Source organism: Bos taurus, chromosome 3 (genome assembly GCF_002263795.3).
Source record: "Bos taurus isolate L1 Dominette 01449 registration number 42190680 breed Hereford chromosome 3, ARS-UCD2.0, whole genome shotgun sequence".
NCBI lineage: Eukaryota > Metazoa > Chordata > Mammalia > Artiodactyla > Bovidae > Bos > Bos taurus.
Window position 1 is genome coordinate 110,647,727 of NC_037330.1, and position 23,398 is coordinate 110,671,124.

At 38.9% G+C, this 23,398-nt stretch overlaps 2 protein-coding genes and 1 pseudogene across 7 annotated transcripts in view; 2 read left to right on the top strand and 1 right to left on the bottom strand.

The window, feature by feature from the left end:
- Positions 1-556: 556 nt before the first annotated feature.
- Positions 557-23,398, top strand: part of ZMYM6 (zinc finger MYM-type containing 6) — a 45,837-nt gene continuing 22,995 nt past the window's right edge. The window contains exons 1-9 of one of the 6 annotated variants that reach the window (XM_005204865.4): positions 557-718; positions 1,814-1,975; positions 11,280-11,364; positions 12,180-12,429; positions 16,065-16,239; positions 16,338-16,529; positions 21,380-21,530; positions 22,153-22,268; positions 23,101-23,373. In XM_005204865.4, the coding sequence (XP_005204922.1) occupies positions 1,883-1,975; positions 11,280-11,364; positions 12,180-12,429; positions 16,065-16,239; positions 16,338-16,529; positions 21,380-21,530; positions 22,153-22,268; positions 23,101-23,373 (1,335 nt within the window). In that variant the 5' untranslated portion in view covers positions 557-718; positions 1,814-1,882. The other 5 variants (XM_005204866.5, XM_059884898.1, NM_001206292.1 and 2 more) reach the window with 5 other exon arrangements.
- Positions 3,600-4,927, bottom strand: LOC132344947 (small ribosomal subunit protein eS12-like; annotated as a pseudogene).
- On the top strand, positions 5,970-11,273 carry LOC101904946 (ribonuclease P protein subunit p20-like). The gene has a single exon (XM_010803823.4). It carries the CDS (start codon positions 9,164-9,166, stop codon positions 9,593-9,595), a length of 432 nt encoding a protein of 143 aa, XP_010802125.2. The 5' UTR covers positions 5,970-9,163; the 3' UTR covers positions 9,596-11,273.

Sequence of the window (23,398 nt, forward strand, 5' to 3'; positions counted from 1 at the left end):
AGCAGTATTATTTCTAATAGCCAGAAATTGGAAATAACTCAAATGTCCATCACTAGCAGATAAATTGTATCACATTCATAAAATGGAATATTATACAGCAGTCAAAATGAATAAATGACAGCCTCACAAATCATAGCTGCATCTCCAAAACAATGTTGAATGCAAATGTACCAAATCTTGACTTTGAACAAATTCATTAATCTCTTCATTTACAGCTCCCAGAGAAACATTTGTACCATTGGAGTTGTAGTCAGGAATAAGTGGAAAGAGTCATACCAAGTGTTTACCAAACACTTGGCTTAATAAATATTAGTTATTACTTATTCAACTTCTCTTAGGAGGTCACCTTTCCGGAAATAAGAATGGTGCAGAGCACTTACAGTACCATCTTAGGCCCCTTAGATTCTTCCCCCAAATCCCTTCCTCTAGCTTCTCACTATTGGATCTCTGTCTCTTTAAGAAGTCAACCATATATGAGGAGAGAGAATGCTGGGAAATCAGCTCAGCTCAGATCTGGAGCATGATGGGAAAGGGCGAAGGGGGCGGGGCGGTAACCGAGGCTGCGCACGCGCAGTTGTATGGTTGTTGCGTTGCGATGCATCGTGTAGAAGAATTCCAGTAAGAGAAAGTAATCATTGTCCCGGCGTGGGGCCCCCAGGTTCTGTCCCCGCTTCCCGGAGCGACGAGGGCTTCTCAGGAGCGACGAGGGCAGCAGACGGTGAGCGCGGTCGACCCCAGCAGGAGGGGCCGTATGGGGCGGGGCTGCGGCCGCGCCACGTGACGAGGCGGGCGCAGGGCGGAAGAAGCGCAGTCTGGCTGGGTGGCTGAAACGTTGGGGTTTCGCCGCAGAGATGGGCTGACAGGCATATGCGGGTCGCGTTCCCTCCATCAGATACAGCGTTGCCGTGTTTGTACCCACTGACAGGCGTGGGAGTTAATGGTGGGGGACGAGATTTGGGGAGCGAATAAGACATGAGCGCTCATAGACTGTTAGAACTGTGGCAAGTGGGCACATAAGTTCTCATCTCTCGCACTGGCTTTTAAGCCTGGCGTTGACCATTTCCATGCCTGGCTTGACTGGGTCAAGACAACTTTGCAGAGTTTTCGTTTGCTTTAGGTGTACTACGTCCAATTTAGTATGTTGACTCCTAGGAGAAGGGAAATCTGCTGAATGACTAATCTTGTTTACGAGAAGACGATTGGGCAATGGAGCTCAGAGGGGCTCCTTCCTGGGCATGGACCCCATGAGACCCTGAAAGGTGCAGGTGGACCACTTTAAGGGTATACCAGTTCATTTGGTGGCATCTTGAGCTTAGAGCTTGTCTTAAGGCCAGAGATGGGGTCCCTATGGAGACCTCCAGTGAAGGCTGAGTTAGAGGTGGGGGTGGGGAGCTTGGTGTGCCCCACTTTGAGACATATAAGCTGGAGGTATGCTTCAAGTACTAATTCTCATGGTCTCAGAAACTGTATTTCTAGGTCCTTTCTTCCAAGAGCTTGGTAACTTCCTCTCCCGTCTTGGTCTTCTAGTCTCAATCCCACGGTAACTTTCAACGTACAAAAAATCAAGAGTGTTTGTCTTTAAGATATCAGGGAAGTGGGAACTATTGTTCTAAGACACTTTTTTTTAAAATGTGAAGGCAGCTACTGAAGGAGAAGGCAGGAAGGAGTATAGTCATGGCCTCAGAAGAGTTGTTTTTTCAAATGCTTAGCCCTAAAATCTTGCGCTCAACACAGAGCTTTTGATACAGATACACATGAAGGAGGAAAAAAACAAGAATAAGCTTGAGTACCAATCCTTTATGTTGTGTTTTAGGAATCCAGCTATCTACCACCAAGAAGAAATCTATTTAGACTGAGAAATCCCTTTACGTAAAAAATTAGGATGAAAGAACCTTTGGATGGTGAATGTGGCAAAGCACTGGCACCACAGCAAGCCCTTCTGGACAAAATTAAAGAAGAACCTGACAATGCTCAAGTAAGCATTTCAGCTTTAATTAAAAAAATTTTTTTTTAAATTTCTTTTCTTGTATCTGTTGAATTCAAATTTTTAGTTAAGTTTCTGACTTGTAACCCAAATTGATTTTTTCCCCACATTAGATGGGTAAATTACCTCTTATGTTCCTTGAATGAAAAAAGATCTTGATAACTCTTTCTTTTTGTGGGAGGAAAGTAATGTGTATTACCCTTTTCCCATTATTTGGTACCTTTACAAAGAATTCTTATGTATCTGATAGTAGTTTTCTTTTATTCTGTAAGTATTTGTGGTCTACTCTATGCTAGGCTTTGGAAATCCAGCAGTGAGCAAGGTCAGTTTAATCTCTTCCCTCATAGAGCTTGCCAGTTAGTAGAGGAAATGGACATTACACAAGTAATTGATCACGTTTATATCAGATGTATATCAGATGTATTCAGTTCAGTTCAGTTCAGTAAATATATATAATTACAAACTATGTCAAATGCTGTGGAAAAAAGGCCTAAAATGGGAGATCTGGCTTAGTTCTGATTGGCAGGTGCAGGCTGGAGGAGGATTTGTAAGCTGAATTTTGCAGAATGAATTGACTAGGCAAAGGCATGGAGGATAGTGTTCCAGACAGAGTGATCTGTATATAGGAAAGCTCTCATCTGGGAAGATGCATGGTTCTTTTGAAGAACTGCAAGACCAGTGGGCCTGGGACATAAAAACTGAAAATGGTGATGACGATGATAATGGTGATCATAATGACAATACTAATAGTGGTATTGATATATCAATATGTAGAGTATATCATAATAACATGACATTATAAATAGTAACTTGTTAAAACTTACATGTGCTTAGACAGTGATGAGCACCACTCTTACAACCTTATCATTAGCCCCATTTTTGAGATGAGGAAACCAAAGTACATAGAGATCAAGGAGTTTACCACAGATCATAGCTCCTAAATGGCAAAAACTGAATTCAAATCCAGGTATCAGACTTGAGAGCCTGTGCTATCCTGCTTCTAGGATGAGGCACTGTAAGTAATTTGAGGCCAGATTATGCAGGACTTTGTTACAAATTTTGGTCTTATGTTGGTCTTATCATGAGAACCTTGTGAAGCCATTGTAGGGTATTACTTGGTAGAATAAGATAAACATGTTTGGAAAGATCATATGGCTACCCTTTAGGGACCCAGATTAGAAATCTGTGGACGTCAATGTAGAGAGACCAGCTAGTTGTTTTGGCAAAAAGTGATTTTTTTTGTCTTGGACAATTCCTTTGCCATATACTCCAGTTACTGGCTTTATTGCAGAAGCAAACCAATAATACTGAAAATATAAATAATAATGATTTTATTTCTCATATTATCTCAAAGGCAGTATCATTCCAGGACAGGATGTCAAATAGTTTGTCTGTTCATCAACTCCACGCCTTCCTAAAGGGCTGTGCTGTGAAGGGTTCGGAGGGAGTGTCTGCAGGATGTGGGGTGGGGGATGGTGGTATCTATGACACTTATTTTCCCTCCAGATAGTAATTCTTCTTCCTTTGCCAGAAGTAACCATTTGTTTGCCACGTTTTGTGGATTCTAACCTTTTAAGAGTTTTTCACTCTTCCTTTTCCTCTCTTCATTATTTCTCATCTGGACTTTTATAACATTGAGTTTCCTGTTAAACATCATCTCTTCAGTCACATTCATGAAAATCTTGTATAGTGATACCATGGTACTCTTTCTCTCTCTCTCTCTTTTTTTTTTTTTGAGTAACAAGAGCCAAGTTTTTAATTAAATCATTTCTTCTATTAGAAGTACCCCTCAATGACATCCTTTGCTTGAGACTCTCTGCTGTAGTCCATAACCACCACACAACTGCAACTATCTGTTTTACAGGGTTTTTTCCCCTCTCTTGTCAGTTTTACAGAGGCCTGCCCTTTCTTCTGTTTTTTTGTTATCATTGTCCTTAATTAGGTTGATTTGTCATTCATTACAAGGGCCTTCACCAACTTGAGATAAGCTCATCAGAGTTAGATGCAAACACAAAAAGATGGGTTTGGCACGTGTCTAAGGCTTTGGTAGCTTTGAAACCCCCCGTGCTGGGCCATCCTGGGTAAGGGTGGTCTTGAGCACCTCTTGTAAAGCGGCTTTAATGTCCATTACACCTCCAGCAGAAATGCCTTCCCCCACCGAGGTGCGGTGGGTTACAGCCATGGTGCCATGGCAGTGGTGGAGCCGAAGCTTGAATGCTCCTAAACCTCTGCCTCCCATGTGACTCACAGCGGCAGGGAAAGAGCCCTAAGGTACTCTTTACAAGTTTGATGACATGGTTCTCTTTAAAGACCTTGTCTCCTCATGTGGGATAAAACATAAACTTTTTCATGTTATATCCAAACTATCCACATTTAGACCTTTGTTTCCCTCTTCACTATCACCACTCATCCTTCCCACCTTTTCTAATCTAGGATCCTGCAAACTATTTGCATTTCACAAAAAGGTATATTCTGTTAATTTTTGTTTCCTTGCCTTTGCACATGCCATTTCTTCTGCCTTTGTATCCTAAACTAGGTAGCTTGGCAGAAAGTTTCTCCTCTTTTAAGATACGGTTTAACTGTCTTGTCACTTAGAATTAGCCACTCTCTCTCTCTCTTTATTCTTTAAATTGTGTGTAGTGCTTTCATTTTTATGAATTTTGTTTTCAGAGTCTGGTCTTACTTGACCTCAGTTGCTTGCACAATGACTGCATGTGCTCAATAATTAAAATAAAAGAGCCTGTGTTTCACAGACGAGGAAACAGCATGAAGGAGTAAGTGACTTCATCAAGGTCTCATGGCAAAGCTGGCATACAAAACCAGTTTTTAAGATTCCAGATCCAATATTTCTTTCATTGTACTTTGCCTGTAGTCGAAAAGTTTAAGAAATATTGAACTATGAATTAATTGAGTATTCTTTCTGAATATAAAAATTGTGGTAAAGAAAATCCCACTGACAGCTTGCAATGTAAATTTATGTGGATGGGGGCTTCTTCAGTTCTCTTTGGTTTATATTAATGCTTGAAGGTGAATGGGCTATGATTTTCCATGATTGAGTGTCGGCTATGATGGAAAAGCCAATTGAACAAATAGTGTGTGCTCCTTTTCATGTTTGCATATTGTAAATATTTGAATACTGGAAAATAGTAGAGAAGAAGTTGAAAAAGTTGGCTATTTCCTCATGTACCAGGGGTCTGCTCTGGATACTAAAGCTATATGAATTGTCACTCAGTGATTCAGTGAGCTTTTATTCCTGCTTATATGACCTATAGCACTTGTTGAACACTGTTGAAAGCAGTTTATACATGACACTCACAAATCCTGTGAGTTAAGTATGTTATTATTCCCGTTTTACACACAAGGATACAGACACACAGATAAAACGTAACACAACCTAGTACATCGATGAGCTAGCATTTGAACCCAAGTGGTCTGGTTCAAGAGCCCAAACCCTTAACCAGGATGCTAAGCTGTGTGAGTTATTTTGTTTTCAGAGGCGCTACAGAGATGAAAAGATAGGGCCGCTGCTCTCAAGTGAATTGATGGCATGAGGGGGAGTAAAGGTATGGAAATGGGAGAGGTATTATTTGTGGTGACTGTGCCCTGCCAAAGGTATGCTGATTGTGTCTTGCCCATTCTCATTTAAACTCTACAAACATAGGAGGGAAGTATCCTTACCCCATTTTAAAAAGGAGGAAACTGAAGGAAGGACAGGTTAGGTAACTTACCAAACTCAAAGGAAGCATCAGAGTTAGAGTAGGAACTTAGCTTGGACTGACTTCAAACGTGTTCTTTCTGTTGCTTTGTGCTCCCTCTGTACAAATACAGAATCTGTGCAGATAATCTGTACAGATACAGAATCAGAATATGATATAATTACCATAATTTTAAATATTGTGTAAGGTGCATGGGGAACATAGGAAAAGGATACCTATGTCTGTCTAGGGAGAAGAGGAAGGTTTCACAGGGCGGGTAGTGCTTGAGTTACAGCAGTTGATTAAAACCTTCAGACAGAGAAGAGAGCATGTGCCAAATCATTGAGGGGTGAGAGAATGTGATATATTCAGTGGTTGGGTATTTCAACAGTAAAGTGGGAGAAGAGAATAAATTTTAGATATTTAGATAGAATTGATCCGACTTAAAGATAGTATATGAGGTATGAGGGTCAAGGAGGATCCAGGAAAACTCAGAGGTTTCTGGCTTCAGTAAGTTCAGTTTGTGATGATACTATTTACTGAGGGGCTAGGAACAGGATTTAAGGGGAAAGAATAAGTGTAGTTGGAGATCTGTTGTGTTCAAGGGGCTCATGGGGGCATTCAAGTGATAATTTTGCCCTCGGAGGCGCCTGCATGTATTTAGAGATGAGAGAGTTATCTGTATGTAGGTATTGTGTTGCCAGTTAAAAACAATGTTCAGTTACATTTGCCTATCAAATGAACAATGAATATTTTTTTCATGTAAGTATTGGTGGAGCTAGTGGTAAAGAACCTGCTTGCCAATATAGGTAGATGTAAGAGATGTAGGTTTGGTCCCTGGGTTGGGAAGATCCCCTGGAGAAGGGCATGGCAGCCCACTCCAGTATTCTTGCCTGGAAGACCCCCTGGACAAAGGAGCCTGGTGGGCCATAGTCCATAGGGTTGCAAAGAGTCGGACACGACTGAAGTGACTTAGCATGCCTGTTGCATGCAGTATTTGGGACTTATACTAAAAAATTATTTGTTGTTTATTTGAAATTTAAAATTAACTGGTTGTTTTATATTTTTATTTGCTCTATTTGGTCACCCTATATAGGTGATTGTTGAAGACATGAAAGTGGATGAGATTGTTCAGGGAACAAAAATAGAAAAAAGAGTAGAGCTCAGGATAGAGCGCTGGGAACTGGATTAATTTAATGCTTCAAAATGGCTTCAAGTAATCTCCCAAGCAGCAGCCTTGTTATTACCTGGGAACCTATTAGAAATGTATGTTCTTGGTGGTTCATGCTCCAGACCTGCTGAATAAGAAATTTTGAGGCTGAAACCCAAAAATCTATGTCTTAACAAGATTTTAAGGGTTTCCAATGCCACTGAATTTGGGACCATTGACTTTGTTGTTGCTTAGTTGCTAAGTTGAGTCCAACTCTTTTGTGACCCCATGGACTGTAGCCCACCAAACTTCTCTGTCCGTGGGATTTCCCAAGCAAGAATACTGGAGTGGGTTGCCATTTCCTTCTCCAGAGGATCTTCCCAACCTAGTGATTGAACCTGTGTCTCCTGCATTGGCAGGCAGATTCTTTACCACTGAACCACCTGGGGAGCCCACCTTTTACTTGGGATGAGTATAAGATTAACGAAGGATACTAAGAAATAGTAATGATGAATTGAAATAACATAATCAGAAGGCAACCAATAGAATTATTGGTGATGTCAGATGTTTTTGAGAGACCAAGAAAGATAAAACCTAAAATTGTTTATTGAATTATGCAATTTGAGATAATTGGTTATCTTTCAGTTGAAGCAACAGCTTGATTGCATTGTGTTCAGGAGGGAATCAAAGTGAAGAAGTAGAGAAAGAATGGAATACTTTTTCTGTTAAGTTTGGTTGAAAAGGGAGAGAGAAGAGAGGTCAGTAGTTCCCTATGGAATAGGTTCCTTATAAGCTGAAGGGAAGAAACCAACATGGAAGTTGTAAAAGGAACAAAGGCAGGAATGACTGAGACTCCTTGAGGGTCATGATATTTGGTACCCATGCCAAACTCTTGCTGAACTCTGTAACGTAAAATTGCTGAATAGTTGCTGAGTTGCCGAAAGGAAAGAACAGTGCTAAGAACTGGACTATTTCCAGACTAAGGAAACCATACCTTTCTCTAGAAACAGATGAGGTGTGCTCGATAACCCAATCAAATGTACAGAACAGATTTATCCTCCAATCCAAATTCTTAGTCAACAGCTTGTGTAAGCCTGCTTGAACTTCCTTCTTTGCCCCGTAAAATCTCCTATGCATTCTCCTCCACTGGGACGCTATTCTGGCTTCCTCCAGAATCTGTGATCCCTGAATTGCAGTTCTAAGAACCCATATAGACTACCTTTTTGCCTCTTTACAGTTCATGCCGCTTTCATTGACAAGGTGGAGAGAGGCTTAGGATATACAAAGAAAGTATGAAGTGCTGTAAGAAGGGGGAGGGAAAGGGACTCCGAAAACAGGCATGGTTTCAGCCATGGCTGAGGAGGTTGCCTTTTCCTGTGAGGTTCAAGGACAGTTTGCCAGCCCGTGTGTAGGCATGGTGGAGGAGGCAGTCAGGATGCTGAGGGAATTCTTACTTAGCTGCCTCTATTTTCTTGGTGAAATAGAAGCATTACTGAGTCAGAAATATATGGGGTTTGGACTTATGAGTGATGGAGGTGTGGAACAGTTACTTTGTGAAGTAAGAGAAACTGACTAGGGAAATGTAGCAGGCATATTAGAAAAATATTAAGAGATTGAGTTGATGATAGACGATCTTTTATTGAGTCGTAAGTGTTCTTTTTGGTTAAGTTGAAGGCAGTCTATATATGTACTTTTAACTTCTCCTTTTTCACAAGTGCCAGTAAATGAATATTGTTATTTAAGTATAGTGTTTAAGAATGTCCACTTTGAATTGCCAGGTGGTTCAGTGGTAAAAGACTCTAGTATTCTTGCCTGGAAAATTCCGTGGACAGAGGAGCCTGGTGGGCTACAGCCTATGGGGTTGCAAAGAGTTGGACACGACTGAGTGACTGAGCACACACACACACTTTGAATTGAATGAATTTGGACTCACTCATTCAACAAATATTTATTCGGTGTTATAATTATGAAAACAATAATAAGAGCTAGCATTTTGCTGATGAGTCATATTTAACTTTTGGCTAATTGTAAGGCATCATGCTATGTACTTTATTTGTTTTAAATCATATGTCCCATAAATTCACTCCAGTGAGTTAGGTAATACTGTCTTTTTAGATAAGGAAATTGGAACTGAAAAAGATTAAATAACTTGTTCCTAAATACTGGGATTGCTAGCGTTGTCATTCCTGCAGCGCACCCTTTCCTTCTCTCCCTTTCTTAGAGCTGGGGGTTGTGGACAGCGTCTTGTATCCCAGCCAATTGCTTGAGTGGCCTGGCAGGGGAGTGGGCCACGAGCATGTGGAGGGCACTGTGGACTGAAGAGAGACACACAGCATGGCTGAAAATCGAGAGCCTATTGGGGTTGTCAAGGCTGAGCCTGACCCAGTGGAGTATACCCTGTGGGAGCGGCTTCCCCACCGCCTGCCCTGGAGGCCCAGTGACATTTATGTCCACAAGAAGACTGGCCTTATGGTCCAGCTGGCCTGCTGCCAGAAACTGCTAGGCCGAAGGGCAGGGATTCAGAGTGCCTGCACTGAGATCTTCACCCACCACTTGGGCCTGCCTGTCACCCGTGTCGTTCACATTGCCCTACAGCTGCAGGCTGGCAGCTTCAGGTCTTTGCACACGGCTGCCAGAACCTCCGCCTGGGAGCTTGTGCATGAGTGGGAACCAGGGCCGGGTACAGGAGAGCCGCCGCTCCAGGTCTGCAACAACTCAGCCATCCCTATCTGTGTCTTCAGGGTCACCCTCAAGAAATTGAAATGAGGCTGGCCCGCCTTAGCCACCCAGCCGCCTACAGCTAGACTCAGATGTGGCTCTTCTTGTATCGATTACTGTCATGGACCTTCTGCTAGAGCCGCGTAGGAAAAAGCCTGTCCCCTTGCAGCCCAGAGAACTGTGAACTGAGCAGGCAAATAGTGTCTTTTGTTGGGCCCAAGCAGTGGGTTTTCCTGAATCTTTGTGTTCTGTAGCCATCGTCCTATACGATAAAAAGTTTCAAGTTGTGTCCGTGCCTGGCCACCCCACTGCAAAAAAAGAACCAGGATTGCACTTGTTTCTGTCTGTCAGAGCCCTTAGTCTTCTCCGTTGTGTAATGTTGACTGTGCTGGGTGTTGAATGTACAGAAGTGGAAAAACAGATAGGATCCCTGCCTGTGGTGGACACGGTCCTTTCAGTCTAGTGTGGGAGGAAGAGGGATGTTAGACATTAAGCAGATTATCACCCAAATAAATATGAAGTGATGAATTATGACAAGTGCTGTGAGTGAAAGGAGATGGGAGAGCCTATACCAGGGAAACTTCACTTGGGGGCCAGGGTTGGAATTCATTATTGTAATTATGTTATATTGTATTTGTACATTTGTGAGGGAGAGAGCATGGGTTTTGAAACAGACCTAGGTTTGATTCCCATTTGTGCACTTGCTATTTTTGTGACCTTGTGCAAGTTGATGAACGTCTCTAAAGCTCACTTTTCTCATCCATAGAGAAGGTTCAGTAGGTCTTACGTTATAGGCAGTAGCTTGTTTGGTGCCATGGAAAGTGGTAAATTAATGCAGTGGTTTTTAATCTTTGGCATTTACTATTCCAGAGAAATGCCCGAGTAACTTTGGAAACTGATACATCAGTTATTTTGCTAAGTACAGGGAGATTAAAACAGTTACTGCTTATTATCACCATTGTTTCAAAAAAAGTAAGACTATTTTTAAAAAAGCTTTTTATTTTGAAATATGTAGGGCTATTTTAACATCTGTTCCCTCCCCCCAAATGTAGGATAGTTCATATCTCAGAATAAAGGGCAGTCTTTTCCAAGGGAGATTCGTGTATTTAAATTTTTTTCCATGATTATATATTATTTTAAAGCATTTTGAAGAATATATTAAAGATAAATCTGATTTAAGCTGTGATGATTTTGTATATAATGAGCAGATTGCATTGAAACACATATCTTTTCTGCCATTAACAGATATGACAGCTTGCAAATCTGTTGGATAAAATTACTAATGTGATCCAAACTCGAAATCACTCAGATTTAATTTCATTTATTGCTCCCTTATAAACACAGCCTAAAAAAAAGTAGTGCTCAGCATTGAAATATCTGTGTATAGCAAGATTAAATTAAAAAAAATTTTTAATTGGAGGATAATTGCCTTACAATATTCTGTTGGTTTCTGCCATATAGCAACACAGGTATACGTATGTCCCCTCCCTTTCAAGATTACATGTGGTAAGTAAATATAAGTATCATAAAAGATTCTCCAGTTACAGGATCCTTTTTGTAAAGATTAAATCAGCCTAATAACTCGTAAATTTTGACTTTTGAAGTATTTGTGAAGGTGACTAGGATTATAAGGTAGAAGAGATAAATATGACGATTATTTTTTTTGTTTGAATTTCTGGTTTACTCAGGTACTAACACTATACTGTTTCTCTGTCTCTTCTTTTTCTTTAAGGAATATATACATGCTTCAAAGCCCAAAGCTCAGGAAAGTGAACTGAAAATCAGTGCTGTGTTTTCAGTCAGTGATAGTCCTCTTGGTAAGAAGCAGAACTGTAAGTTAGTTGCGATCCGTATCTGTTCTATTCTGACTAGTAGAATGGATGGAAAGTACCTCCTCGTGTAAGTCTGTTTTCTTCCTTTAGACAAAGCAGTGCTTTTCAGACTGGCTGGTTGGTCTTGACCACAATTGTAAAAAGTGGAATATGATTACAGTTGATCCTTGAACACATGGATTTGAATGGGTGCAGGTCAGCTTATTTGGGTGATTTTTTTCAATAAATACAGTACCAGTATTTTCATTTTATAGATCTGTAAATTAAGTATGGGGAGATTTTTATGTTCAGTTGGAAATCGCAATATGTGAAATCAAAAGAATTAGAGTTTGAGTCCTGATTCTATCCAAAGTTTCAGCTGCCTGCCCTTGGATGAGTCATTTGTCTGTTCTTTTGGTTTTGAGGCAGACATAGCAGGACATGGATTTTCGACTGCATGGGGTTGGCACCCCCGCCCCTGAATTGCTCATGGGTCAACTGTATATCAGAGTGTGATGCATATAGTAAGGAAACATATTATTTCATAAAACTGTTGTTTCAGCTATTTAATTTTGTATGCTTATTCACATACATACAAATCTGCGTATGTGTCTCCTGGGTTGTAATGTGAAATGTGGTTCTTTCTGTGTGTCACGGTTAAATAAATTGGAAATCACCTGTTCTGGAGTGGTTCATTGTCTCAATATTGGATTTCCAGACTGAGGGAATTTGTCCTAAAAAATAGAGAATGTATATATGTTCATGTTGATATGAAAATTTTTTTTTTCTGTTTGTTTCTTTTTCTTATTTTGTTTTTATAGCCCAACAGTTGACCCCAGGCTTTCAGCTTTCTCTTGCATCATCTGGCCCAAATGTATCACTTCCTTCAGTTCCAGCTGTAGCTCTTCAGGTTTTTTGCTCTGGTTGTAAAAAAATGCTTTATAAAGGTCAAACTGCATTTCATAAGACAGGATCTACTCAGCTCTTTTGCTCCACAAGGTGCATCATCGGACATTCTTCGTCTGTCTGCCTACTACCTCCTCCCAAGAAAACCTGTGCAAACTGCTCAAAGTATGAGTTTCTTAATTATATCTTTTTATTTTTTTAGTGTATTTAGTTCAAACATACTATCACTACTATAAATTTCTTTAGCACATTTCTTTGGAAATATTTTTTAGCTAATTGAGAAATTTGCAAATTCTAAAGTTTATAAAGTTAAATAAGTGACTTGATGTAAAAAAGGATTGCCTAACCCAGTTTTCCTATGTCTTTCAATTTAAATTTTACTAGAAAGAAACTCTTTGAGAGATTGCAGGATCACTCATATATTGTATGTCTGTTGTAATTGTAGACAACCATTTAAAATTATTTGTTATCTTGAAAGTTACTGAAGTATAGAATGAAATAATATCACCCTTATAATGGTATTTGAAAGTTATTTAATTCTTTAGAAGGTAATTGGCCACAAAAGTAATGCATTTATTCCTGAGAAGTCCTTGTGAGCTTTTGTTGGAGGTCACTGTTGCCTTGTAATAACGCGTAGATGCAGAGAGAGGAAGAAGTAGCAACAGCGTCCTATAAATTTCTTTCTTGGGAATTACTTGGTGGTCCAGTGGTTAGGACTCTGCACTTCCAGTGCGGGGGGCATGGGTTTGGTCCCTGGTTGGGGAACTAGGTAAGACCCTGCGTGCTAGGCATGGTGTGGGCAGAAAAATAAAAAATAATAAAGTTAATAATAATCATAAACTTATCTCAGGAAGTTTGAAGAATTTGGCATGTTTTGCCTATTTGTGAGGTACTGTAATTCTAGGAATATAGTGAGTTGTGGAGTAGTCACTAATGTGGAGCAAGAAACAAGCGTGGTTTTAGATTGTATTAATAGCTCTATCACTTACTAGCTGTATGACCTTGGGCTAGATATTTAACTTTTCTCAGCCTCAGTTTCTTCATGAGTAAGTAATATCTACTTCCTCAGGTTTTAGTGAGAAAGTGTTAGCACAGGACCTAGCACATAGCAAATGCTTAATAAGTGGGATCCTATTATTTTAAATAATAAATTTGATATTATGTATAGTTAACATATAATTTGTGACCTCTATTTTGTCTTTGGAGACATAACGATAGTTTCTTTATCTGATTGGTTGTGTTGACCTTAGGTATCTAAAAGTAGATCCTATTAAAATGGAAATCCCCAACTAAAAGGAAAGAGAAATTTTAAAATACTTTACTTAAATATTCAGATTTACTTTTATTACAAAATGCCCAATACCTTACTTTAACTTTTTTGTGTCATTCTCATGAAACTGATCTGGAAGAATAAATTCTCCTCTGTCTCCCAGTTTGTTCAAGGTCGTGTCCATTGAGTTGGTGATGCTATCTAACCATCCCATACCATTTCATTCTCTGCTGCCCCCTTTTCTTTCTGCCTCAGTCTTTCCCAGTATCAGGGTCTTTTCCAGTGAGTTGGTTCTTTGTATCAGGTGGCCAAAGTATTGGAGCTTTAGCTTCAGCAGTGATCCTTCCAATGAATATTCAGGGTTGATTTCCTTTAGGATTGACTGGTTTGATCTTGCAGTCCAAGGGACTCTCAAGAGTCTTCTCCTGCACCGTAGTTCGAAAGCATGAATTCTTTGGTGCTCAGCTTTCTTTATGGTCCAACTCTCACATCCATACATAACTACGGGGAAAACCAAATTTAGTTTTCTGATTTTAGGTGTTCAGCTTCAGTATATCAAATATCAAGAGGAAATTAATTAAATTTTACTTTATTTTATTTTTTGACCAAGTCACACGGTACATGGGATCTTAGTTCCACCCGAAGATTGAACCCATGCCCCCTGCAGTAGAAATGTGGAGTCTTAACCACTGGGCCGAGGAAGCCCAAATTAATTAAATTGGAAAGAATAGAGCATGACTTATACATCCAAATACATATTATTTTCTTAAAAATAGTCACTCTTGTCATTGGCTTTTTACCACAGTACTGTTGTTGAGAAAAATTTTTTGTCTCCTGATCTGGCATTGCCTTCAGAGACTGTGAAACATTCCTTTAGGCTAAGTTAGGTGATAAATCTATCTTTTCAGCTAGGGTTTGATTTTTGCAAGTTGCCAGAAGTTACTTGATGTCTCCAACTGACTGTTGTAGATGATTAAATTGAGTCATACTGTTAAACATGATATCTGACTATAAAATTAAGAAGTTGTGCTTAGAGTTCTTATAAACTAAATGAGAAATTAGAGAAAGTGTTTGAGCCATGTTGTTGTTGGAAGAGGTATAGTTTTTCTAAGGTGAATGTTTAGGTGTAGCATATACATTTGGATGTGTAAGGTTTAGAATGCATTTATATTCATGTGCACAGATTTTCATTAAAAAGTCATTCTCATTGGTATATGTATGTATACATGGCACTTGTAGGTTTTCATTATTAAATGAAATTCTTAATTGCTTTGATTTTAGTAGAAGAATCACTTTTCAGTATTAGTATTTCATGTGCATGTAAGCATATCCACTTGGTCCTCAAGATTGACTATTTTTTTATTAAGGCTGAGTTATAGAAGATTAAAGTAGTGCTCTGTCGCCTTTGGAATTCTTTTGTAGTTTACCATAGAATAGTTAAGTGTGGTGAAGGTGCAGGATGGAAGGTAGAGTAGTGAAATGATGAGCTGCGTAGATGGTAGAATCAGCGCTTATCCAGCTTCACTGCTTATCCAGCTGAATGACTTTGACAAGCTATTTAACCTTTCTGATGTGGTCTCCCAATAATACTTACCTTATAGAGTTTTTTGTGATCATTAGATTGGATAATTTGAGTCAAGAGAACAATATCTGGCACATAGTAATTACCCAGTACGTTATTATAGTACATAATATTATTGCCAGTATTATTCTTTACTATGTGGCCTGCACTAGTGTTTCTAATTAATGACTATTTCCTTCAGTTTTTTATACTTGTCAGAAGAATGGCAGTAACTTAGCCTCTGTTTTTACTGGCAGTGCTTATTGTAACAGTGAGCTCTCACAAAATAACTCTAGGAGTCTCCTAGAACAACTCAGTTATTTCTGTTCTTTTTGTCTCATTCTTGTTTCCATCTGTCCTCTGATACCAAGCCTTAATAACCCTTGTTTGTCATTTGTTTCTTGGATCTCTTCAGTTACAGTGAAGTTTTCTATATCATGCTAATTTTTAATGCAAATCTTTGATAATTTGTTTCTCAAATCTTACATTTGAATAAAAAATTTTTTCATTCGTTGTTTCATTTATGCTTCTACTCTTGGCAGCTGCTGGCTCATAGGAGGACAAGTGTTTTGTGGTCTGGTTGTGGGATGGACACTTGTTCTTTTTGGCTCCAGTAGATGAAACTTGGTTGGAACTGGAAGCCTCAATGTTTTTTTCATGAGCATCTGGCTGGATATCTTTTAAATGTAATTCTCCCTCAACACGTCTATAAATTAAGTTTTATGAACTCCATTTTATACATGAGGAAATTGAGCCAGTAATTGCCTGTTGCCTCACTCATTGTCCCTCAGCTGAGAAGTAATAGAACTAATCATCAAACCCAGTTTTCCAGAAGCCTGTCGCAGGGCCAGCCATTTTCTGCTTATACAATAGCTGTCCTTAGTAAATGTAGTTATTTTAGCTCACAAAGAGGAAGAAATTACAATTAGGGAGAACACATTTCATTTTGCCTTTGTTATTTATTTTTAGAGACATTTTAAATCCAAAGGATGTGATCACAACCCAATTTGAAAATTCCTCTCCTAGCAAAGATTTCTGCAGCCAATCATGCCTTTCTTCTTATGAGCTGAAGAGAAAACCTGTTGTTACCATATATACCAATAGCATTTCAACTAAGTGCAGTATGTGTCAGAAGAATGCTGATGTAAGTTCTATTTCGTCTTTATTCAGATTCTGTTCACAGATCAGAGGTTTTCTACTGGCTCTGCTTACTTTGTATCTCTGTGTGTTTTTCTTTCCTAGATTCGATTTGAAGTTAAATATCAAAATGTGGTACATGGTCTTTGTAGCGATGCCTGTTTTTCAAAATTTCATTCTACCAACAACCTCACCATGAACTGTTGTGAGAACTGTGGGAGCTACTGCTACAGTAGCTCTGGTCCCTGCCAGTCCCAGAAGGTCTTTAGTTCCACAAGTATCATGGCGTATAAGCAGGTACGAACGGCAGGCTCCTGTGCCCTGTCAGGCGCGCCCCTTTCCAGGTGGCGGCACAGGGACAAAGCGCAGAATAGAGGGAGCTCTGCCCATCAGTTGATCTTGTGTGTGATTTCCCCTCCAGAAAAATGGGATAGATTGTGAAACTTTAAGGGTTGATTTTGATAGGAAGATAAGATAGATGAACTAGATCGTTCTTCAGGGTTTCCTTCATGGCCACGAATTCACAAACATAATTTCATGAGTGTGAAATATTTTGTGCTCTATTGATAGTGAAGAAAACCCCATATTATTGTGGATAAACTATGACCAAGAGTTAAAAAATGATACAATCAGCAAATATAAAACATATCTTTTTCATTTTAGAAAGTATGTATTTTAAATGTGTTTTGGAATTAATTATCATTATTTTGGCAACATTGCTTTATTAGGATGCTTTAGGTATTTTTTTTTTTTGGATTTTTCTGTTTTCCAACTGCCTTTTTTTTAACTTTAGCTAATTTTTATTTATTAGTTTTGTTACTAAATGTATTAATTTGTGTCAATTTAATCATTGCTGAATATTTAAGAAATAAACTGAAAATTTATTTTTATTTATTTATGTTTTGGCTGTACCATGTGACATGTGGGATCTTAGTTCCCTGACCAAGGATTGAACCTGTGCCCCCTGCATTGGAAGCACAGAGTCTTACTCACTGGACTACCAGGGAAGTCCTAAAAAAAAGAAGTTATTATTTTCAAAAAACGTGTAAATGATAATTAAATTTTTTTTTCAGTTAGGGAGTTTGGTTTAATTCCTCTGAGCAGTTAGTAATGGACATTCATCTTTATAAAGTATCCTTTTTCTAGGAACTTAGCCACTTTTGGCAGTCTGCTTACTATTTTCGCAAGAATAGAATCCATGTTATATGTGTATGGATGTGTGTGTGTGTGTGTATAGTCCTCAGATCAGTTCCATTCCTGATTTTGTTACTGGTATTGTATTCTGTCCACTTCGTAAGTGGTGTTCCTCTTTTACCCAGAGGATTATGTAAAGAAACTTTGCAATTTATGTTTTCCTACCTTTTACTTCCCTGTGTAACTTATTAGTGAAAGATTTTACAGTGTGCCAGTGACAGTATAGGCTAGTGGCTAGGAGCCTGGACTTTGGATCCAGATGAAGTAAGTTCAGTCTCCTACTTTTCTGGTTTTTGGTTTTTTTTGGTTAAGTTAATTAAAGTTACAGTTTATTAATATAATTTTTTAAAGTATCTCACTATGTTATTGGAAGGATTTTACGGTACAGTGTACATAAAATTGCTTAGTATGGGGCCTGGCTCATGATGAGCACTCAGTAAGTAATAATATTTTTAATTTATATAAATGGTGGCCAGTATTATTGTGTTTCTTAAAACGTGAATAAACTTATAGGCAAATTTTATTGTGAAACTCAGCTTGAAAAACAGGTAGTTCTGCAGAATCTCCTCATATACATTAAACATCTTTTTTGTCTCCTGCTAAAGAGTTTTACTAGTTAAGTGACCTTCAAGGTGGTAGACTATCTCTTAGACTGATGTCCAAGTCTCTCCTGGGGGTGGTCCTTAGGTTTGTGGATTACTTGGTCTCTGATTATTTGTGATGAGAAAAGTATGTTATGACTAATTAATTCATTATTTTTAATGTATTTTGTTGCTAATATATTTGAATAGTTATTAATTTTTTTCAGTTTTTATTTTACAGACATACTTCAGGAATATTGTGAGTTTGGTTCTAGACTGCAATAAAGGAAGATTATATTAGCAATTCTTATATACATATATACACAAATATAATGTATATATATATATACACACATATATGTCATTTATATATATTTGGTTTAAAGAGGTATGTTTCAGGTCTCAGTGGGTCCTTTCAAAAAGTGAACAACTTATCCTTAAATAATTCCAAAATGTTATTTATAGAGTTTTCATCAGTTAAGAGTTTTAGAGGTATAATTGAGTTAATCCAGTTTCTGTAGCTAGGAAAGCAGCTTACTAGATAACTTAACTTATTCAGAATGTGTCTTTTCCTCACCTTTAGAAAGAGAGTGTTTATAGGCATACCTCAGAGATATTACGTGTTCAGTTCCAGACCACCACAGTAAAGCAAATGTTGCAATAAAGTGACGCATGAATTTTTGATTTCCCAGTGCATATAAAAGTTTATTTACACTATACTGTGTAAATACTATGCCGTGTGCAGTGGAATTATGTCTTAAAAAATAATGTGCATACCTTAATTTAAACATACGCTATTGCTTAAAAATGCTAACCGTTCATTTGAGCCTTCGGAGAGTCATAATCTCTTTGCTAGAAGAAGGTCTTGCCTCGATGTTAATGGCTGCTGACTGCTCAGCATGGTGATTACTAAAGGTTGGGGTGGCTATGGCAGTTTCTTAAAATAAGACAGCAATGAAGTCTGCTGCATGGATTGACTCTTCCTTTCATAAACAGTTTCTCTCTAGCCATACAATGCTGTTTGATAGCGTTTGACCCACAGTAGAACTTCTTTCAAAATGGGGGTCAATCCTATCAAACCCTGTCACTGCTTTATTAACTAAACTTACTTAATATTCTAAATCCTTTGTTGACATTTCAACAATCTTTGCAGCATCTTTACAGGAGTAGATTTCATCTCAAGGAATCACTTTTTTGTGTGCATTAAAGTTTTATGATGAGATAGCAGAAATTGAGTCACATCGTTGGGCTCTACTTCTAATTCTGGTTCTCTTGCTATTTCTACCAGTCTGCAGGGGCTTCTGCTCTGGCTCAGCGGTAAAGAATCGCCTGCAGTACAGGAGCCTCAGGAGACATGGGTTCGATCCCTGGGTCGGGAAGATCCCCTGGAGGAGGGCATGGCAACCCACTCCAGTATTCTTGCCTGGAGAATCCCATGCACCGTGGAGCCTGGTGGGCTACAGCCCATGGGGTTGCAAAGAGTCGGACATGACTGAAGCGACTTCACATGCACAGTTACTTTATTCACGGAAGTCTTAAATCTCTCAAAGTCATCCTTGAAAGTTAGAGTCAACTTCTTCTAGACTCCTGTTAATGTAGATATTTTGACCTTTTCCCATGAATCACTATCTAGAATGGTGAATCCTTTCCAGAAGGCTTTTCATTTACTTTGTCCAGATCTATGAGAAGAATCACTATCTATGGCAACAATAGCCTTATAAAATGTATTTCTTAAATAATGAAACTTGAAAGTCAGAATTACTCTTTGATCCATGGGCTGCAGAATGGATGATTTGTTAGCAGGCTTGTTTTCAGACAACATTAATTTCATTGTACATCTCTGTCAGAGCTCTTGTGTGACCGGTTGCATTGTCATTGAACAGTTGTATTTTGAAAGGAATCTTTTTTTCTGAGGAGTTGGTCTAAACAGTGGGCTTCGAATATTCAGTAAACTGCATTGTCAACAGATACACTGTCATTTAGGCTCTGTTGTTCCATTTACAGAGCACAGGCAGAGTAGAATTAGCCTTATTTTTAAGGGCCTTAGGATTTTTAGAATAATAAGTGAACATTGGCTTCCATTTCAAGTTACCAGCTGCATTAGCCCCTAACAAGAGAGTCAGCCTTTCCTTGAAGCTTTGAAACCACACATTGGCTTCTTTGTAGGATGAAAGTCCTAGATGGAATCTTCTTCCAATGGAAGGCTGTTTCATCTGTGTTGAAAATCTGTTGTTTAATGTAGCCATCTTTGTTAATGATCTTAGCTGGATCTTCTGAATAGCTCATAGTTTCTGCATCAGCACGTGGTGCTTTGCATTGTACTTTGATGTTATAGAGATGATGTCTTTCCTTAAAACTCATGAACCAACCTCTGCCCGCATCAAACTTTTCTTTTGAAGTTTTCTCACCTGTCTTGGACTTCATCGAATTGAAGAGTGGTAGGGCCTTGCTTTGGGTTAGGCTTTGATTTAAGGGAACATTGTGGTTGCTTTGATCTTTTTAGACACTAAAACTTCCTCCATATCAGCAGTAAGACATTTTTGCTTTCTTAACATCTGTGTGTTCACTGGAGCAGCATGTTTAATTTCCTTCAGGAACTTCTTCTTTGCATTCAGAACTTGGCTAACTGGCACAAGAGGCCTCACTTTGGGCCTGCCTCAGCTTTTTATGTCTTCCTCTCTAAGTTTAATCATTTCTAGCTTTTGATTTGAAGTGAAAGATATGTGACTCTTCCTTTCACTTGACTCTCTGAAGACCATTGTAGGGTATTAATTAGCCTAATTGCAGTATTGTTGTGTCTCAGGGAACAGGGAGGCTTGAGGAGAGGGAGAGTGACCGGAAACGAGCAGTCAGTGTAGCAGTCAGAGCACACACAACATTTACCAGTTAAGCTTGTCTTAAATGGCTGTGGCTCATGGCAGCCCCAAAGTAGGTACAATGGTAACATTAAAGATCACTGATTACAGACAACCATAACAAAATAATGAAAAAGTTTGCAATATTGCGAGATTTACCAAAAATGTGTCACAGTGAGCAAAGGCTGTTGGGAAAATGGCACTGATAGACTTGCTTGACGCAGGATTGCCACAGAATCTTCAGTTTGTGAAAAATGCAGTATCCGCAAAGCATAATAAAGTGAAGCACAATGAAATGAAGTGTGCCTGTGTTAGTAGATGAAAGAACTTATTTTTCCCACATCCCAGTTTTAGGAAAATCTATACTTGGTGTAGCTGCTATCATTGTCAAATATCATGCTCAGATACTTTAGCCAGAGGCTTTGGTTGTAGGTAGCTTTTCCTTTTTTCTTTCCTTACAGCATATGTATATATGTGTGCTTGTACTTGGTATTTAAATGTTATTTTATTTTAATAGAATTCAGCCCAAACTCCTCCATATGCCTTGGGAAAATCATTGAGGCCCTCAGCTGAGATGATTGAGACTACGAATGACTCAGGAAAAACAGAGCTTTTCTGCTCTATTAATTGCTTATCTGCTTACAGAGTTAAGACAGTTACTTCTTCAGGTAATGTTTAATTCCATACATTTATAGATTTTGTAACTATTGAAGAGGAATGTAACTGCTTTTTTTTCCACTTTATTACAAAACTAAAGCAATCTGTGTGGTTTAAATAAAGACCCAAGGTTGCTTTTGTTTCAAAGAGCTGATTTTTTTTTTAAGTTTTTTTTGATGTGACCATTTAGAAAAAATTTCATTGAATTTATTAAAATATTGTTTCTGTATTATGTTCTGTTTTTTGGCCACAAGGCATGTGGAATCTTAGTTCCCCAACCAGGGATCGAACCCGCACCCCCTGCATTGGAAGGTGAAATTTTAACCACTGGATGCCAGGGAAGTCCCTCAAAGAGCTGATTTTTAAGCAGCAAAGTTTTTCAGTGATTTTCTTGATCAAAGTATTTATTTTGTAATTTCATATGTGAAAAGAGCGAAAAACACATATACATTCCAAGTTAATTTTTGTGTAAGTGGGACTTAATTGTAGTTAGCTGTACATGTTACTATAAAGTTCTTTCATTTTCGTTTTGCATATTCCTGAATATTTGATATTTTTACTCCCCTAATACATTTTTGGTTTATTTGTTCATCTGTGTAACTTAGTCATTGGGTTTTGTTTTTTGTTACCAAGGTGTCCAGGTTTTGTGCCATAGTTGTAAAACTTCAGCAGTCCCTCAGTATCACCTGGCCATGTCCAATGGAACGATACACAGCTTCTGCAGCTCCAGCTGTGTGGTGGCTTTCCAGGTATGACCTTAGCTAGTGCTGTACCCTTGCAGTTCTCTTAGGCAGTGGTCTGTGGCAAAATGTTAACTGCCGAAGGGACCATCCTTATCAAAGATTAAGCTTCAGTTAGGAAGAAGAGATTCTGTTCAATTACAGTCCAAGAGGTCATTTCTGCAAAATGTCTGAGCCCAAGATTTGAGCTTTAGTCCTTCTTTATTCAGCGTTCTCACCTAAACTGCGTTTCTCTTCCACTTTCTCCCTTGGCTGTCTCCCTTTCAAAAGAATGGAAGTAGGCTGTGGTTTGGATAGGTGGCATGGTGATGGGCACCTGTGTCCGTTCCTCTCATCCTGGGCCAGATACATCATGACTCCTGGCACAGAATAGGAAGCCTCCACTTGTCACATTCTCTCCTTACTCTCTAATACACAGAGAAAGGGTAGAATTTAGTGATCCTCCTGGGTGGGAAGATCCCTGGTGTGGTATCCTTGGCCCCAGGGAGAAAGCAAAGTGGCCACTGTGCTCTTAATAGCTAGGAGATTCTGGTTGGTAATAGGTGTGCAGGTGGAGGGAAAGAAGAAGCCTGGTCTTACTTATTAGAGTTATGTACTAGAGATCTTTGTCTGGAAAGCCTGAATTTTAGTCTGCAGCGTTTTTTTTTTTTTTGCAACCTTTTAGTGCTACATTCCTCAGTCCTATTCTGGGAATATGCCATTTCAACTCTTCTGTGAACTCCTTAAGAAAATTTTGCAGAAACATTGGGGGAAATTAATTTATTAAAATGAGAAAATGAAAATGACCAAGTTATCTTATTTCTTACTTGATACAATCTTTGCCTTATCTGTATTTATTCAGAATGTATTTAACAAGCCAAAAGGAGCAAACTCTTCGGCAGTGCCTGTATCTCAGACCCAAGTGATTGTAAGCCCACCCTCTGGGTCAGCAGTGTCAGCCGGAAGAGGTCACACCTCTGCCTTTTCCCCCCGCTCCGTCAGTGGCTCTGTTGCAGCCAGTCTCCAGCCTCCTGCTCAGTTCCAGCAAGTTGCTTTAACCCATAGGATTGTCAGACTCAGGTGTCAGCACTGTAACCATCTGTTTGCGACAAAACCAGAACTTCTTTTTTACAAGGTAAAGAGAGATCATAAAAGGGATT

Excerpts from the sequence above, each read along its gene's own strand:
- LOC101904946 (XM_010803823.4), top strand. The coding sequence starts at position 9,164 with ATGGCTGAAAATCGAGAGCCTATTGGGGTTGTCAAGGCTGAGCCTGAC.